Here is a 17,721-nt window from a genome sequence, read left to right as displayed (position 1 = left end):
GGTTTGGTGACTCTGTGCCTGCCCAGTCTCCCTGCAGGCAGAAAAACCCTTTGGGACTTGCTGTGAATCATCTCCTCTCCTTTCAGCGTGTGCCTTGATAGGCAGGAACAAAATGCCTCTTTCTCTGGGTGTCGTGACCGAGAAAGGGCATTTATGGTCACAGGGGGCCTCCTACACCGTCCTGTGGGTCAGGGGCAGAGAGTGGAGCGCCCAGAGATGTGGGTGAAGTCAGAGACAGAACACAGGGCAAACTGGGTGCCAGGGATCCTGGGATGAAGAGCTTGCTCGATATTTTCCCTTGGGAGTGAACACGTCCTTCCAGCCCAGCATCGCTTCTGCCGCGTCATGCTCTGCTCAGATGTGCTCCCCACGCCGAGATCAAACCCCACCCCAAGAGTCCTGCTTGCAGACACCTGAACCCACCCAGAACTCGCAGCCAGGAAATTAAGTCGCTGCTCTTGGCAGCATCAGGCCCCTCCAAATTGCAGAGTGGGCGGCGCAGGGTGGGAGGGATGCGAATAAACAAAGTCTGGACAGGCCGTGATAGCAAATGTTTATCTAAAACCAAGCCCCCACCCGGGTGACTCAGCTGATTTTGGGTAGGTTTTATGCCAGGGATGAGCCAGGGTAGATTGAAGTCTTCAGTTTGTTTATCCTCCCCCCCAGAAAACACGAATCCTCTCGATTCCCCTTGTCGAGGAGAGACACGCAGGTTTCACAGTAAAATGCTGAGTAGCTCCTCCGTGCAAAGCCCCCGGCGTGCAGCCCCGGGGGTGGCAGGACTTTATCAACCCAAAAGCACAACTTCCAGCGGCAAAGCCCACACAAACCACCAAAACCACCCAGAATGAGGGCAGGGCGCACTTTCTGTGCCCTGCTCGAGCTGCCAGCCCGGCCAGCCGTCCCCCCCGAGCCCTCCCTGCCACCAGGGACACACAGACGCGGTGGAGGCTTCACAGGATGAGCTTTATTTGGCTGTTGGAAGCTGTTGGCTGGCGGCAGCGGTGCTGCCGGCGCGCTCCTGCGGCTCTCTAGTGGTACTTGCGGGCCAGAGCGTGGGCAACCACACGCACCAGCTTCTGCCAGGCAGCCTGGCAGTCGGGAGTGAAATCCTTGCCGAAGTGGGCGGCCAGGACGATGATCAGGATGTCACCCAGGAGCTGTGGGGACGAGAGCAGCCTGGGGTCAGCAATGCCCTGTACATCCCCACACAAGCACTCACACACACCCAGGGAAGGCTCCAGGAATTCTGTAGCCTTTAAAACCTTCCCCACGTCCTTTCTAAGGTGCGCCTTAAACTTGGTCTCTGCTCTTACCCTAAAAGTTCGGGTTCTGCTACCGTATGGGAAGAGTAACCAAAAGTTCTCCAGAGTTTTTTGGACTAAATCTTTCTTTGTCCCTTCTGGCTTGGTTTGGGAGCTTCTCTCGAGCAGAAGGCCCAGCCGAGCTCCCAGCGCAGCAGGAGCCGGTGCTGGGCTGCAGAGCACCCTGGCACAAACAACGAGCTCAGGCTGGCACAGGGGCATTTCTGACAGCCCCAGCCCAGGGACAAATGTTGGGGTTAATTCCCCACTCAGCCAAAGTTTCCTCTCTGTAGAACCTCTTTTGCTTTCGGCATCCAGCCGCCATCTCCTGCTCCTCACTCATCTCTCTGTTCTCCTCTGTGCCAAACTTTGCTCCTGCTCCTTCTCTTCCCCCTCGGCTCAAACTTTTTCCTGCCCAACAACTGCTTTCACTTTGTTCTCCCCCTCCATTTCCTCACTGAATCCACGTCCTCCCCGTCCCAGTCTGCCCTCCCCTGCCCCCGTCACCTGCAGCCTGAGCCGTGTCTTCCCACCAGGCTGCACTGGCTCCGTCCCTCTCTGCGCCTCTGCACTTCCCCTCAGGCCAAGCGCGGCCCCTGCCCCGGCTGGGTAAATCCCTCTCCTGGCGGGGTCAGGGCTGGGGAGGGCACGGCAGGGACACAACTCACCCTGAAGTTCTCGGGGTCCACGTGCAGCTTGTCGCAGTGCAGCTCGGACAGCTGGGAGAAGGTGTTCTTGATGCTGTCCAGGTTCTTGACGGCATCTCCGAAGGAGGTGAGCACCTTCTTGCCGTGGGCTTGCACCTTGGGGTTGCCAAGGACGGCGGTGGGGCTGGACAGGTTCCCGAAGGAGGCGAAGAACCTCTGGGTCCAGGGGTAGACGATCAGCAGCCTGCGGGGAGACGCGGACACGGTCAGGTCACGGCTCCCGTGGCCGCAGCGGTGTCCCCGTGGCCGCAGCGGGCAGCTCCCGGCAGCTGGACCTACCTGGCCAGGGCCTCGGCGCCGCACTCGGCGACGTTGACCTTGCCCCAGAGGCCGGTGATGAGCTGCTTCTCCTCGGCTGTCCACTGCACCATGGCGTCGGCGGAGGGTTGGTGTGGCGGCTGCGGAGAGGTCTGGGCTCTTGCTCCCGGAGGATCGCTCGCTGGGGAGCCGCTCCGCCGCCCCGCTTTTATCCGCTGCGCCGGGCCCCTCCCCTCCCCTGGGCACCCCTTCATTGGCCGGCCCGGGGGCCCCCGGCCCCGAAACCCCAGGGGAGGGGACCCAACACCAGGGTGGGGCCCCAGGGCGAGGTGCCCAGATCTGGCTGCGGGCTGGGCTGGCCGCCCGCCCGCCCCGTCTTTGATTTCCAGCCCTGCTGGACGGTGGCATTATCTCCAGGCAGAGTCCCAGCACGGCTCCCGGCACGTTCTGCAGCAGCTCCCCGGGAAGGTGCCAGCCCTGGTGCCCCTTGGATAGTGCCAGCCCTGGTGTCCCTGGATGGTGCCAGCCCTGATGTCTCCGGATGGTGCCAGCCCTGGTATCCCTGGATGGTGCCAGCCCTGGTGTCCCCTGGATGGTGCCAGCTCTGGTATCCCTGGATGGTGCCAGCCCTGGTGTCCCCTGGATGGTGCCAGCCCTGGTTTCCCTGGATGGTGCCAGCCCTGGTGTCCCCTGGATGGTGCCAGCCCTGGTGTCCCCTGGATAGTGCCAGCCCTGGTGTCCCCTGGACACAGCCAGCCCTGGTCCCCCTGGATGGTGCCAACCCCTGAGGCAGGAGGTGTGGGGTTAGGCTCTTAGATTCTCCCTCTGAATGCACCAGTTTCTCCTTCTCCTCTTCTTGCAGGACCTGTCAGGCTTTGGGTTCTGGCTTTGCTTCCCCATCAGCTGTTTAAGAGTTCGATTAACTTCAGGATGACACTGCTAAAACCACGGCAAGGCCTTGCAGCCAGGAGGGAACTCCTGCCTCAAAGAACTTCTTGGCAAAGGTCAGGCAGGGCTGGAAAGGAGTTGCTGTAACCCAGGGCAAACCAGCTGCCTACAGGGAGTTGGCTCACGGGGCATGAGGAGAGGTGGGGACACTGGGATTACTGGGATCCCACAGAATCCCCAAATCCCCGAGGCTGGCAAATCCCTCCCAGCCCAGGCAGTGCCAGCTGTGCCCACCTTGTCCCCAGCCCAGAGCTCTGAGTGCCACCTCCAGGTGCCACCTGCAGGGATGGGCACTGCAGAGCTCCCTGGGCAGTTCCAAGGCCTGAGCCCCCTTTCCAGGAAGAAGAAACATCTGCACAGACGTGCAGCCTGGGGCAGCGCCCGAGCCAGGGATGATCAGTGGTGCTCCTGAGAAGGAGGAGAGGCGGCTGGGTCTCCAGCTCCTCTGCTCCTGTGCCCGGCTGGAGGTGGGAGGTGGGTGCAGGGGGCAGGGATGGAGCACGTGGGGCACGGGAATGCCCTGAGGGGTCTGGATCACCTTGGAGCAAAGCGTTTGTGCTTGTTCCTGCTCACTGCAGGATGGGCTTGGGCAAGGACCCTGGTCAGGCTGGGGGTGACACTGCTCCCCAGCCCTCTGCAGTCCACGCTGTGATGTTCCATGGGATCACAGAATGCCAGGATGGTTTGGGCTGGAAGGGACCTTAAATCCCATCCAGTGCCACTCCTGCCATGGGCAGGGACACCTCCCACGTCCCAGGTGTCTTCCAAGTCCCACCCAACCAAGTCCTGATGGTTGTGATTGTCACATTCTGCCTTTGATAATCTAGGAATGACAATGATTTTAAAAAAACCCCAAGCCAACAAAACCCCACCTGCAGGCAGTTACAAGCCGTGGCCCAAAATGTCCCTGTCACTGCTCCCACTGCACAATTTTGTACAGTTCCACTCCACTCACTCTGGGAAAGTCTTAGAACATTAAACCAAGCAATGTTACCTGATGTCTCCAAAATGTGCCAGAGTGTTTCTGTTTGTATTTTGTGGCGTTTATTTGGGGTTTGTCCCGAACATTCCCCTGGGATCTCCATTTCAGACAGTTTCACTTGCATGAAGGAGATCGTGGCTCGTGTGATCCCTTGTTTGTGAGCACTTCGTCCCTCCCTCCCCGTTCCCACAAGGAACCAGACATCTCCTGGTGGTGGAGCAGCTGCTGTTTATTTGGTGATTAGAGGCCAGCAGAACCCGAGGAGGATTCCCCGGGAGTGTCTCCGGGCTCCCTGGAGGCTCAGTGGTACTCGTGGGCCAGAGCGTGGGCCACCACACGGACCATCTTCTGCCAGGCAGCCTGGCAGGCGGGGTGAATTCCTTGCCGTAGTTGGCAGCCAGGACGATGATGAGGATGTCACCCAGGAGCTGGCAGTGCAGGGAGAAGAAGCCGTCAGCTGGTGCTGCCCCCGCATCCCTCCCCACCGCCCCAGCCGGCTCTCTGGGGAATTCACAGCAGAGCAAAAAGCAGATTTATCTCAGGTTTATCTCAGGTTTATCTCAGGTTTATCCTGGCCCCGTGCAGGGCACCAGGCTCCTGGCACAGCCTGTGGTCTGGCATGCACTGGGCTCCCTGGGGTGCTGGATCCTCCCCCCAGCACTTTCCTTTGCCCACTGTGCACTGTCCTCCCTCGGCTTCTACTGAGTTTACCCCTTCATTGCCGTCCCTACCCACCCTGGCTGTCCCCGGGCTCAGAACCCTCCTGCCAAAGGGGCTGTGCTTTTCTCCCCTTCTGGTTTAACCGCTCCCTCCCAGCCAAGCTCAGCTCTTCCCTCTAAACCCGGTCTCAGTTCCTTCCCTTCCTCTGCCCAGGACACACTTGTCTCTGCCCTTCTCCTGCCTGCCCAGCTGCCTCCTCTCACAGATCCCAGCCCCAGAACTCCTCTCTGCTCCCCCCAGTATGTCTCTGCTTTCCCCTCCGCTGCCCCCACCCTCCACAGGCTCTCGGGCAGCCCCAGGGTTTCTCTCGAGGTCTCACTGACAGTCAGACCCCTCTGAGACCCCCGAAGCCTCTCCAGACCCTCTGCCCAGCCAAGGCTGGAGCTGAGCACGGCTCACCCTGAAGTTCTCGGGGTCCACGTGCAGCTTGTCGCAGTGGAGTTTGCTCAGCTGAGCAAAGCATTTCTTGATGCTGTCCAGGTTCTTGACGGCTTCCCCGAAGGACGTGAGCACCTTCTTGCCGTGGGCGCGCACCATGGGGTTGCCGATGATGGCGGTGGGGCTGGACAGGTTCCCGAAGGAGGCGAAGAACCTCTGGGTCCAGGGGTAGACGATCAGCAGCCTGCGGGGAGGCGGAGTGACACAAACGGCCACAGACACCGACGGTGTCCCCATGGCCGCAGCGGGCAGCTCCCGGCAGCTGGACCTACCTGGCCAGGGCCTCGGCGCCGCACTCGGCGACGTTGACCTTGGCCCAGAGGCCGATGATGAGCTGCTTCTCCTCGGCCGTCCAGTTCACCATGGTGCTGGCAGAGGAGTCCCGGGCTGCCCTGAGCGATGCCGAGGACGTGGCTCCCGAGGCTGTCCCGGGGGTTTTATACGCGGCTCGGCCTAATCTCAGCGCCGCTGCTCGGGGCTGGGGAGGGAGCGGGGCTGCACGGGGGAAGATAGCAGGGCTTGGATGCTGTCCAAGGGGGAGAGAGGCACTTTCCCCCCTCCGTGTCGGGGTCGACAAGCATCACCTCAGCCCTGAGCGCAGGTGGAGCTGCTGGCACGGCTCCAGCCCCGTGGGGGTCCGGGGTGGCACAGACCGGGAACAGCGTGCCCTCCTGCCGAGGGAATGCCTCGAGGGGCTCTTTGCACATGGAATTGTGGAATTCCAGAGCTTAACCCCATCCGGTGCCACCCCCTGCCGTGGGCAGGGACACCTTCTGCTGTCCCAGGCTTCTCCAGCCTGGCCTTGGATGCTGGCAGGGCAGCCACAGCTTCCCCGGACACCCCAAGAGCCTCTCCAGCAGCTGCACCGGTGCTGACATGAGCTAAAAACATGAGTTTAAACTCCCCGAGAAAGAATTCCAAGGGCTTCTACATTTGAAGATTACTGAACCATTATTGAGAAGTTTTAACTCTGCTGTGCTGGGCTGGCCCAGAGGCTGTTTGCAGCTGTGGCCACTGGCCCACGGCACCATCAGTGACACGAGCTCCCAGCGAGGCAGACACAGCCCCCAGGTGCCTGCGAGGGTGGCAGGGGGAGCCTGGTCAGGGCTGCACCAGCTCTGAGCAGTCCTGGACCCCGTGAGACCTGGAAAAGCCAAAGGCGAGCACAGCCCAGACAGTCCCAGCCTTGGGCTCAGCCTGCTGCTTCGTTCATTTTTGTAAGAGAGAGTTCATTTTAAGCATGTCCTAAAATCCCCTTCTTTCTGCCGTGGAGGCAGCAGCCTGGCTGGGAGGTTCTGGGAGCTGAGCTCCCAGCACAGGGATTTGCCTGCTCAGGGAGCTCTCTGGGGACACAGGCTGGGAGGGGAAATGTTCCTCTCAATGTGCTGAGCAGGGGCAATTTCTGTAGCTCTTTTTGAGTCTGCAGAGTCGAAGGGAAATCTCCTTTCCCCCAGTGCAACCCCAGCAACACCTGACAGCTTATTCCCAGCCCGTCCCCGGACAGAAAACCAGCCCTGCCCTCAGCCTGGGATAGATTTCACTATGCCCAGGACCCTCCCCTCCAGCATCCTTCCAGCTGGCAGCGCCCTTTGGTGTGGGTGGAAGATCTCCCAACTCCTGGAATCACAGGATCTTGGAATGGTTTGGGTTGGGGGGGATCTTCAAGACCATCTCGTTCCACCCCCACTGCCACAGGCAGGGAACCTTCTGCGAGACCAGGTTGCTCAAGTCTTCCATGGACAAGAGCCCTCCCTTTTAGAGACAAACCATCCCAAGGCAGCTCCAGCGAGGGCCCTTCTGCCCCAAGCAGGGTTTCTCGGGCCCTGATTGCAGCGGTGTCCCCGCCAAGCTTTACAGAGCCCTTATCAGCAGCAGTGGCATCTGTGCCCAGGCTGTGCTCTGGAGCCAGGCCAACCTCCGCTCTCCTCCTGAGCACGCCGGGCCTTGTGTCTTAAACCAGCACCTCCTGAGCGTGTCTGTGCTCCTGCTTTACAATCCCACAAGGTTTGGGCTGAAGGAACCTCAGAGCCCACCCAGTGCCACCCCTGCCATGGCAGGGACACCTGCCACTGTCCCAGGCTGCTCCAAGCCCCAGTGTCCAGCCCGGCCTTGGGCACTGCCAGGATCCAGGGACAGCCTGCACCGGGGCTCTCCTCTGCTCCCCTGACCTGCCTCTGGTGGGTGGGCTGGTGGTGGCTGTGACTTTGTCCTGTCACAGCAGAGAGGGACGACTGTCACTGGGAGGGTGGGACACACTGGCTCTGTGACACTGCCTTGTCGCTGTCCCTCTCCTGGACAACAGGACCGTGCAGGCGCTGGCCAGAGAGCAGGACATCTCCACCTCAGCACCGGGACATGTCCATCGGAGAGGAGCAACAGGATGACCAAGATGGACACAGAGATGGAAATTCACTGCTGAGGTCCCCGGCCACTGCACTGGGTGCTGGTTTGGGACCAGCCCTGGGCACCCCAACAGGTCTGGGGTGCTGCTGGGTGCACCCCCCATCCAGCTTTGTGTGTGCTGGAAAATTCCAAGGCTTTGAACTGGAGCAGGATGCTGAGAGTGCTCTCACCCCCTGCAATCCTGATGAAATGCCTGTTTGCTGGGTGAAAGGAGAAGCTGTGCTCCAGGGATTCAGATTTTGGGCTTTTCTCCTATTTCTTTCCCCCCAGCCCCTCAATGCTGCTGGCAGGGCTGGACCTTTGCCTGCCTGGCTGTGCAGGATGGAGGGGTTAAGTGCAAATCCATGCTCTATCAGGAGAAGGGCAAAATGTTGATTCCCAAATCATGCAAAACAGGGGTTTCATCATTCTGAGATGCCAGCCTGTCTCTCTTGTTGCTTTCTAGGCTGTTCCTGGAAAAACACTGCTGAAACTGTGAGGCTTGCATTGAATCTTTCCATTCCAGTGGAAAGGTGTGCTTCCATGAACCCAAAATGAGTGAAAAAGGTTCTAATGTAGCCTGTCTGAAATCTGCCCTCATCCCCGGCTCTTGGGATCTTACACATTTCTGATATCAAACTCTGCGCCAGTTTTCATCACTGGTGCAGAAAATGCTTTTGAGCAACTTAATACATCAGTAGCAAACCATGGAGGGGTAAATTTCTGCCTAATCAGTGAATCTCTACAAATCGACATCCTTGCAAATACCCCAGGAGGAGAGGCCCAGGGCCCAGAGGCAGCCCACAGACACAGAACACAAAGAATTCCAGAAAATGTGATTTTTATTGCCTGTTACAGACACATGCCTCCCGAGGCTCTAGTGGTACTTGCGGGCCAGGGCGTGGGCCACCACCCCGACCAGCTTCTGCCACGTGGCCTGGCAGGCAGGGGTGAAGTCCTTGGTGAAGTGCGTGGCCAGGACGATGACCAGGATGTCACCCAGGAGCTGCAGAGGGGAAGGCAAGAGGGAAATCGGGTCAGCAGGGTGCTGGGCTCCCCTCTGCCCTGCACAGCACCCCGGGAGCAGGGGACCCCAGCGGGTCCTGGGGCTGTCAGCTGCAGGACAAGAGCCCTGTGCTGGCTGTATGAATATCCAGCTGCTCCATCTCTGCTTCCGCTCACATTTTCCAGGCTCTAGACATTTCCCAGCCTTCCCTTTTTCTGCTGTGAAATCCCACACCTACTTCAGCTGAGGGAACGTGCGAGCTCCACCTTCTACATCCCCAAGGCCAGGCTGAAACAGAGGCTGAAGCAGAGGCCAACATCCTGCTCCAGTTCTCCAGCCGTGCCTGCTCAAGCCCCCAGAGCTTTAGAGACTCTCCCTACGTTTATCACCACCCTTGTCCTCGCAGCCCCGAGCCTAGCATGACCCTGCGGTACTGAATTCCCAACCTTCCCCTGGCCCAGGTCCCACTCCAGTCAGCCGTGTCCTGTTTGGTGACCAAAACACAAGTTATTGATGCCCGCTGGAAATGCCCCAGGCACCGAGGTGCTCTGAGGAAGGAGGGGCAGAGGGGAGAGCTCCAAACACAACTCACCCTGAAGTTCTCGGGGTCCACGTGCAGCTTGTCGCAGTGCAGCTCGGACAGCTGGGAGTAAGTGCCCTTGAGGTTGTCCAGGTTCTTGATGGCTTCCCCGAAGGAGGTGAGCACCTTCCTGCCGTGGGCGCGCACCTTGGGGTTGCCGATGATGGCCGTGGGGCTGGACAGGTTCCCGAAGTCGCCGAAGAACCTCTGGGTCCAGGGGTAGACGATCAGCAGCCTGCGGGGAGACGCGGACACGGTCGGGTCACGGCTCCCGCGGCCGCAGCCCCGCCAGGGCCCCGCGGGCGCGGCGCCGTCCCCGTGCGGGCGCGGCGCTCCCGGGCCTGCGCCCACCTGGCCAGGGCCTCGGCGCCGCACTCCTCCACGCTGAGCCTGCCCCAGAGCCCGCTGATGAGCTGCTTCTCCTCGGCTGTCCAGTGCACCATGCTGCCGGCTTCGCTGGGCTGCGGGAGGACCCCGGAGCTGAGCCCGACCCCGGCGGGTTTTTATCCCCGGCCCCGGCCCCTGCCCGGCCCCCGGCGGGGCAGCGGCTGCGACGGGCGGGGGTCCCGGGGGTTGGGCTGTCCGTGCGCTGGTCACTCTGGCTGAGGTGTGGTCTCGGAGGAAAGCCCTGCGAGTCCCTTAACAGGACAGCTCAGGACCCCCTTATCTCCCTGTCCTTCGGCCCCGGCTGCCTGTTCACCACAGGCGTGGACATTCCACCCATCCCTGCCACAGGCACAGACCCCTCAGAGGGGCCTTGGGATCAGGGAGTTGTCTGGGTTGGAAAGGAGTTTAAAGCTCGTCCAGTTCCATCCCCTGCCATGGACAGGGCACGTTCCACTATCCCAGGTTGATCCCAGCCCAGCCAGCCTGGCCTGGGGCACTGCCAGGGATGGTGTTGGTGAAGCAGGGGTCACCTCCTCAGCCCCAGCTTTCCAGAGCAGCTGTGTGGGATGCCAGGGTGGGCTGCAGCTGTGAACAGGCTCCTCAGCGCCCACTGGGAGCCTTTCAGTGCTCTCTCCCTGCAGGGAATTCAAAGCCTTGCACAAGAACAGCAGGACCCTGCCCTGTCACAGCCTCATCAGCAGCATCCATTTCCACCGGGTCCAGGTCTGGCTACAGGCTTCTGTTTGACTCTGGCTGTCCCCTGCACAGGTGGTTTCCCAGTTTCCAGGCCTCCAGTGAAGCTGTGCTCCCATGCTCAGAAAAGCAAAGCCAGGATGCTTGAGGTGTCAGGCATCCGGACAAAACCACGGACCCTGGAATTGTTGCGGGCCAGGCTGGATGGGGCTTGGAGCTACCTGGTCTGGTAGAATGTGTCCCTGCCCGTTGCAGGGAGCCGGAACTGGGTGATTTTCCAGCCCAAACCATTCCATGATTCTTTGAATCTGTGGCTTTGGGTCTGTCTGTCTGTCTGTCTGTGGCCAGTTTAAGAAGTCTCATCCAGACCTCTGAAATCTTCCAATTACAGTCTGATGCTGCTCCATTGATCGGAGAAGGCTGGAGAGGGACTTTTTACATGGGGAGGCAGAAATAGGACGCAGGGAATGGCTCCCAGTGCCAGAGGGCAGGGCTGGATGGGAGATTGGGAATCAGGAACTGTTCCCTGGCAGGGTGCTGAGGCCCTGGCACAGGGTGCCCAGAGCAGCTGTGGCTGCCCCTGGATCCCTGGCAGTGCCCAAGGCCAGGTTGGACACTGGGGCTGGGAGCAGCCTGGGCCAGTGGGAGGTGTCCCTGCCCTGGCAGGGGTGGCACTGGGTGAGGTTTAAGGTTCCTCCCAGGCTGCAGCAGTCTGGCATTCTGTGACCTCATTGAAGACATCACTGTGATCCCGTTGGGGGATTCACATCCGTAGTCAGGTTTTAGCTCCTCACCATGGAGCTCTATGAGACATTATTAATTTTTTCCATTTCTGGGCCGTGGGAGAGGCCCTTCCAGCAGCCCCAGGTGGGCTCTGATAGCCCGGGCAGTGGGGCTGTGCGGGGCAGATAAAGGTATCGCCAGGAGCCCGGCGCTGGCTGCGCTCCTCACCGACAGAGCAGAGACACGGCACACCCGTGCTCCTAAAGAGATCTGAGCGCTCCAGCTGTCCGAATTCATCCTACAGAGCTACAAAGAGCTCGATGGAAGATGTGAATATGTGAATTTGTGAGTTTGTGCAGCCCCAAATCCCCAGGCAGACGTTCCCATCACGTGGGCCAGGCAGCGCTGGCTGGCAGCTGCTCGCCCAGCTGGGGATGACAAGAACTGGCCTCAGTGGCCTCTGCGTTTATTACTTCTCTGCAGCCTGAATTCCCTGGCATTCAAATTAAAACCCAGGCCGCATCTGGGGCTCTTCTTAGCAATGCCCTCGCCTCGTCTCTGATAGGAGATTCATTTTCAACCCTGCAAGGCTGAACTTTAAAAGGGAAAAGATAATGATGCTTTTCTGCTGCGTCTGAACCAGCAGCGGGGAAAAGCTCAGGGAGGGGCAGCAGGAGGGTGAGCCCGGGACAGGCAGGACAGTCTCAAGCACAGAGGCTGGAGGAGAGTGCAGCATTAATAGTGTTTTTAAGATGTGGTTAATAAATGCTGGGTTTCGGGAGTCTGTTGCAAACAGGAGGAGACAGGGCTTGTGGGGAGAAGCCTGCAGGCCTGGGCCCACGCTGTGACCCACCAGGGTCGGGTTTTACTGCTGTGGGAGCAGGATGACTTTTCATGGACGGTTAATGATGGCCATAAAGAGCTGAGGGGGAAGGAGGAAGGCAGAGGAAACAGGAGGGAGAGAGGCAGAAGTAATTTTCATTCAGACGGGCCCATTCCATGCTGCTCTCCTGTATTGATCCCTTTAATGGCTGGGTTTATCCCCACAGCAGCTCTTTAACCTCCAAATCCCTTCAGATGGGCACAGCAGCAAAGGAATAACAACAGGTGAATCAGCCACTTAATCGGATTAGGGTTTTGTGGCCTGTGCCTGGGGACACTCTGCCATGGCCATGGCCTTTTGCAGCCACTCTGTAAATTTGTACATCAGCTCCAGCCCGTCCTGCCCCACTGCTCCCCACTGGGAGTTGTGGCCAGTCTGGGACTGGTGCCCTGGATTGCCGTGGGGTCAGAGCTGCTTTCCCACCCCACACTGTGCTGCAGGAACCCACTGGGGGGTGCTGGGATGGCGTTGGGGCAGCGGGGGACATCAGGAGCCCCTGGAAAAACATGGGACAAGGGTGGGACAGGACACAGAGAATGGCTTCCCATGCCAGAGGGCAGGGCTGGATGGGAGCTTGGGAATCAGGAATTGTTCCCTGGCAGGGTGTTGAGGTGCTGGCACAGGGTGCCCAGAGGAGCAGAGCAAAGCCAGAGGCTCCCAGACTTTAGGGAAAGGGGCAGAGCAGCTGCTCTAAACCCATTCAGGATGTGGTCAGTGATGAATCCAGGGAAACACAGCAATGAGTGTGTCTGATCAGCACAGTTTGTCCAGCTTTCCCCGGCTGGGACTGGTTGTTGCCTGAACACGGCAGAAAAGAATTTCTGGAAATGCAGGTTTTTTTCTGCAGAAGGGACAGGGATGCTGGGAGACACCACAGGCAGCAGAGGCGTGGGGGCTCCACGGTGAGGACTCCAGGCAGGTTGGAATTTTAGAGCAGAGAGCTGGATGTCATCCCCCCAAGGAGAGTGGTCTCCCTCAGCCCCAGGCACTCTGCTCTCAGCACAAAGACAGCCCTATTTGTTTCTCTGCTGTAACAATCAGGGGAAGGGCAGTGGAGGTTAAAGGAGTTGCCCCTAACAAAGTTCTCTCATTTCGGGATCCAGATTTAACCCTTGGTATCGTTTCGGTCTGGCTCCAAGAGGTGAGGAGCACCCCTTGCCCTGACTGCTCCACTGGGCCTCATGCCATGTAATTATAGAAACATGGAATGTCCTGAGCTGAAAGGGACAGGATCCCAAAATCCCTGAGGCTGGCAAATCCCTCCCAGCCCAGGCAGTGCCAGCTGTGCCCCGTGCCCACCTTGTCCCCAGCCCAGAGCACTGAGTGCCACCTCCAGGTGCCACCTGCAGGGATGGGCACTGCAGAGCTCCCTGGGCAGCCCCTGCCAAGGCCTGAGCCCCCTTTCCATGGGGAAATTCCTGCTGGAAAAGGATCTGCAAGGACCATTGTGTGCAGCTTCTGGTCCTGCACAGGACCACAACGAGAATCCCAACACGTGCCTCACTTCTGACACAAACGTTTTAACTGACATGGAGCCTGTCAGTGTATGGCTTTAATTTTGTAGGGAATCTCCTGGGTCTGGGATGTGGGTCCTGGGGGACACTGCTGGGGGTTGGGGGCTGGATGCAGCAGAAACGCACCAAGAACCTGCTGGGCACAGCAGAAACGCACCAAGAACCTGCTGGGCACAGCAGAAACGCACCAAGAACCTGCTGGGCACAGCAGAAACGCACCAAGAACCTGCTGGGCACAGCAGAAACGCACCAAGAACCTGCTGGGCACAGCAGACCTGCCCCGACCCTGTTTGTCCATCCCTGTCCCCGTGTCCCGGCAAAGGGAGCCACCAGGACGGGCTCAGCCCCGGGGCCGCCCCAGTGCCACAGGCCAGGGGACCAGAGCTGAGTGTGGTGACAGGATGAGGCACAAGGTGAGGCACAGGAGCCAGCAAGTCTGGGGGAGAGCTGAATATTAGTGAAACTGCTTCTGAGTTATCCCTCAGCACGAGAACTCAGGCAAAGCCGTGCAGAAACGGGCAAAAGCAGCATGTTGGTTGCAGACAAGCTGCCTGCAGGACGAGCTCACTCAGGGCAGGGGTTTGCCTCCGTGCTTTGCCCTCGCCCCGGCTGCGGTTCCGTCTCTCGGCACGGCAGGGACTCGGGCCGTGGGTGCCAGCAGCCCCCCAGCAGGGACACCGGGGGACAGCCCCCGAGAGGGGCACGGCCGGGGGTGGGGAGGGAGGGCAAGGACAGCGGGGAGAGGGAGGCAGAGGGGTTCGGCAGAGCGCCCGCTGCGGAGCGGTGCGGGCCAGCCCGGGCACACGCCGAGCTATCAGCCGGGACCCCCGCCCTGGTGCCCCTATCGCGGGGAGCAGCCCCAGCCCCTCCCCGGCTGCGCTCCCGGATAAGCCCGGCCCGGTGGCACAGCCTGTTTGCTGCCCGGCCTCAGGGGACACGGGCAGGGACATCCCAGGGCTGGGGTCCGGCAGCGCTGCCGCAGGGACGGACGGACGGACAGATCTCCATCCACACCAGTCACACCCGGTGCAGCGCTGCTGGGGAATCCTGCAATGGTTTGGGTTGGAGAGAGCGTAAAACTCCCCCAGTGCCACCCCTGCCATGGCAGGGACACCTCCCACTGTCCCAGGCTGCTCCCAGCCCCAGTGTCCAACCTGGCCCTGGGCACTGCCAGGGATCCAGGGGCAGCCACAGCTGCTCTGGGCACCCTGTGCCAGGGCCTCAGCACCCTGCCAGGGAACAATTCCTGATTCCCAATCTCCCATCCAGCCCTGCCCTCTGGCACTGGGAGCCATTCCCTGTGTCCTGTCCCTGCAGCCCTTGTCCCCAGTCCCTCTGCAGCTCTCCTGGAGCCCCTTCAGGCCCTGGCAGGGGCTCTGAGCTCGCCCTGGAATTTCTCCTCTCCTTTGGTACATTGAATTTTCCTCTCATGTTCTTCTCTCAGGGCAGGCAGGAGCTGTTACAGGACAGGGGTTCAGGGTCTCCTCCATCCCTGCCTGGTGCCCACAGGCAGGATTCACACCTGGACAAATCCTGTACCAGCACACAGATGGGGGGTGGGAGAGGAACTTCCTCAGCGAGCCCTTCCCTCTGCTCCTGTACCCATGGAGCTGCTCTCCCCTCCCTGGAGCCGTGGGGCTGCTCTGTCCCCTATCCTGGAGCCATGGGGCTGCTCTCCCCTCCCTGGAGCCATGGGGCTTCTCTCTCATCCCCTGGAGCCATGGGGCTGCTCTCTCCCCTCCCTGGAGCCATGGGGCTGCTCTCTCCCATCCCTGGAGCCATGGGGCTGCTCTCTCCCATCCCCTGGAGCCATGGGGCTGCTCTCTCCCATCCCCTATAGCCATGGGGCTGCTCTCCCATCCCTGGAGCCATGGGGCTGCTCTCCCCTCCCTGGAGCCATGGGGCTTCTCTCTCATCCCCTGGAGCCATGGGGCTGCTCTCTCCCCTCCCTGGAGCCATGGGGCTGCTCTCTCCCATCCCTGGAGCCATGGGGCTGCTCTCTCCCATCCCCTGGAGCCATGGGGCTGCTCTCTCCCATCCCCTATAGCCATGGGGCTGCTCTCCCATCCCTGGAGCCATGGGGCTGCTCTCTCCCATCCCCTGGAGCCATGGGGCTGCTCTCCCATCCCCTGGAGCCATGGGGCTGCACTCTCCCATCCCCTGGAGCCATGGGGCTGCTCTCCCATCCCCTGGAGCCATGGGGCTGCTCTCCCATCCCCTATAGCCATGGGGCTGCTCTCTCCCATCCATCCCCTGGAGCCATGGGGCTGCTCTCTCCCATCCATCCCCTGGAGCCATGGGGCTGCTCTCTCCCATCCCCTGGAGCCATGGGGCTGCTCTCTCCCATCCCCTATAGCCATGGGGCTGCTCTCTCCCATCCCCTGGAGCCATGGGGCTGCTCTCTCCCATCCCCTGGAGCCATGGGGCTGCTCTCTCCCATCCCCTGGAGCCATGGGGCTGCTCTCTCCCATCCCCTGGAGCCATGGAGCTGCTCTCTCCCATCCCCTGGAGCCATGGAGCTGCTCTCTCCCATCCCTGGAGCCATGGGGCTGCTCTCCCCTCCCCTGAGCTCCCCTGCCCCATGGCCAGGGTTCTGTGGGCAGGCTGAGCCAAGTGGTGCTGCAGGAAAAGCACCTGAACCGTGCCTGGCTGTACCCGTGCTGGCAGCAGAGAGTGCAGAGCAGGTAATAAATGCTATTTATTAATTTACCTGGCTCCCTCAGCCAGGTAAACCCCGGCCCCCCAGCGAGGGCTCCGAGGGGTGTCACCAGTGCTCCCAGCACCACACCTGCACAGCCTGAGCTGGCTCTGCCTCTCGTTGCTCTGCAGAAGGTTCCCTTTGTCACAGACCTGCACAAAAAATCCCAGCATTGTCTGGGAACCACGAGAGCTGTCCCAGACCTCACAGTCCTGGGGCACTTGGCAACAAAACTCCCTGTGTGCGAGGATGGCTCCAGGGGCACCAAGGCAGGCAAGGACTTTTCTCCCCTGCTCATGGCATGGGACCAGCTGGGTCAGGAACATCTTTTATGGGCCTCGTTCTGCCCTTACAGCCTTTAAAGCTGGCAGTGGATGGAGCCAGGCCTGTCCCTGTGTTGGGGCTGGTTTTGGGAGGGCAGACCTGACTGACTCCAGGTCTGCCCCCAACCTGCCACCAGCCTCTTCATCAAGTAGCAAAAGTGGCTCTGAAAATGGGGTGGGACCAGGGGAAATCCCTCTGCGGAGGCTGAGTGGTGGTCTGGGCGCTGGAGGAAGCTCCCCCCTGCCCCAGGTGAGGCAGGTCCTGGGGGCAGCCCTTGGCAGAGCCTCTCCCACTGCCCGGACAGAGACCAGGGGCTCATCCCAGCTCCTCAGCGCTCCCAGGGCTGGTGGCTGAGTCAGGGGCTGGCCTGAAGCCCTCACTCACTCTGCTCAGCTCTGCCAGGCACTGGGCAGAGCCAGGGAATCCCAAACCGCAGCTGGGCTGGGATGGGGTCAGGGCACGGCCACAGACCCCGTTACAGCCCAGCCCAGCCCAGGGGACACTTTTGGTTGGGGCTCCTCTTCACACACCCAGGCAGAAAGGGAGCCCTGAGACCAGGGCCAGGATCAGGGCCAGGATCAGGGCCAGGGCCAAGATCAGGATCAGGATCAGGATCAGGACCAGGGTCAGGACCAGGGCCAGGGCCAGGGCCAGGGCCAGGATCAGGATCAGGGCCAGGATCAGGGCCAGGACCAGGATCAGAGTCAGGATCAGGATCAGGACCAGGGCCAGGGCCCAGGATCAGGACTAGGGTCAGGGCCAGGGCCAGGATCAGGGCCAGGGCCAAGATCAGGATCAGAATCAGGATCAGGACCAGGATCAGGGCCAGGGTCAGGGCCCAGGATCAGGGCCAGGATCAGGACCTGGACCAGGATCAGGGTCAGGACCAGAGTCACGATCAGGACCAGGGCCAGGGCCAGGGCCAAGATCAGGATCAGAATCAGGATCAGGACCAGGATCAGGGCCAGGGTCAGGGCCCAGGGCCAGGGCCAGGGTCAGGGCCCAGGATCAGGGCCAGGATCAGGACCAGGACCAGGACCAGGACCAGGACCAGGACCAGGACCAGGCCAGGACCGGGACCTGGAGCAGGATCAGAACCAGGATCAGGACCAGGGCCAGGATCAGGACCAGGATCAGGGCCAGGATCAGGACCAGGATCAGGACCAGGATCAGG

At 60.7% G+C, this 17,721-nt stretch overlaps 3 protein-coding genes across 3 annotated transcripts; all 3 read right to left on the bottom strand.

Moving 5' to 3' along the window:
- Window positions 1–947: 947 nt before the first annotated feature.
- On the bottom strand, window positions 948–2,460 carry LOC120748415 (hemoglobin subunit beta). The gene is made up of 3 exons (XM_040054625.2): window positions 2,291–2,460; window positions 1,973–2,195; window positions 948–1,160 (listed from the first exon to the last, which is right to left on the bottom strand). Exons 1-3 carry the CDS (start codon window positions 2,380–2,382, stop codon window positions 1,032–1,034), a joined length of 444 nt encoding a protein of 147 aa, XP_039910559.1. The 5' UTR covers window positions 2,383–2,460; the 3' UTR covers window positions 948–1,031.
- Window positions 2,461–4,408: 1,948 nt separating this feature from the next.
- On the bottom strand, window positions 4,409–5,755 carry LOC120748414 (hemoglobin subunit beta-like). The gene is given in 4 exon segments (XM_040054624.2): window positions 4,409–4,567; window positions 4,570–4,627; window positions 5,319–5,541; window positions 5,630–5,755. Coding segments are annotated over 4 exon segments (441 nt in total). The 5' UTR covers window positions 5,722–5,755; the 3' UTR covers window positions 4,409–4,499.
- Window positions 5,756–8,616: 2,861 nt separating this feature from the next.
- Window positions 8,617–9,874, bottom strand: LOC120764989 (hemoglobin subunit beta-like). Its single transcript, XM_040089164.2, has 3 exons — window positions 9,677–9,874; window positions 9,338–9,560; window positions 8,617–8,745 (listed from the first exon to the last, which is right to left on the bottom strand). The coding sequence occupies exons 1-3, from the start codon at window positions 9,766–9,768 to the stop codon at window positions 8,617–8,619; spliced, it is 444 nt and encodes a 147-aa protein (XP_039945098.1). The 5' UTR covers window positions 9,769–9,874.
- Window positions 9,875–17,721: the final 7,847 nt, after the last annotated feature.

This window comes from Hirundo rustica, chromosome 2 (assembly GCF_015227805.2).
Source record: "Hirundo rustica isolate bHirRus1 chromosome 2, bHirRus1.pri.v3, whole genome shotgun sequence".
In the NCBI taxonomy this organism is placed as follows: Eukaryota; Metazoa; Chordata; class Aves; order Passeriformes; family Hirundinidae; genus Hirundo; species Hirundo rustica.
The sequence above is the reverse complement of the archived record's forward strand: the minus strand, read 5'-3'. Positions and strand labels throughout refer to the sequence as shown.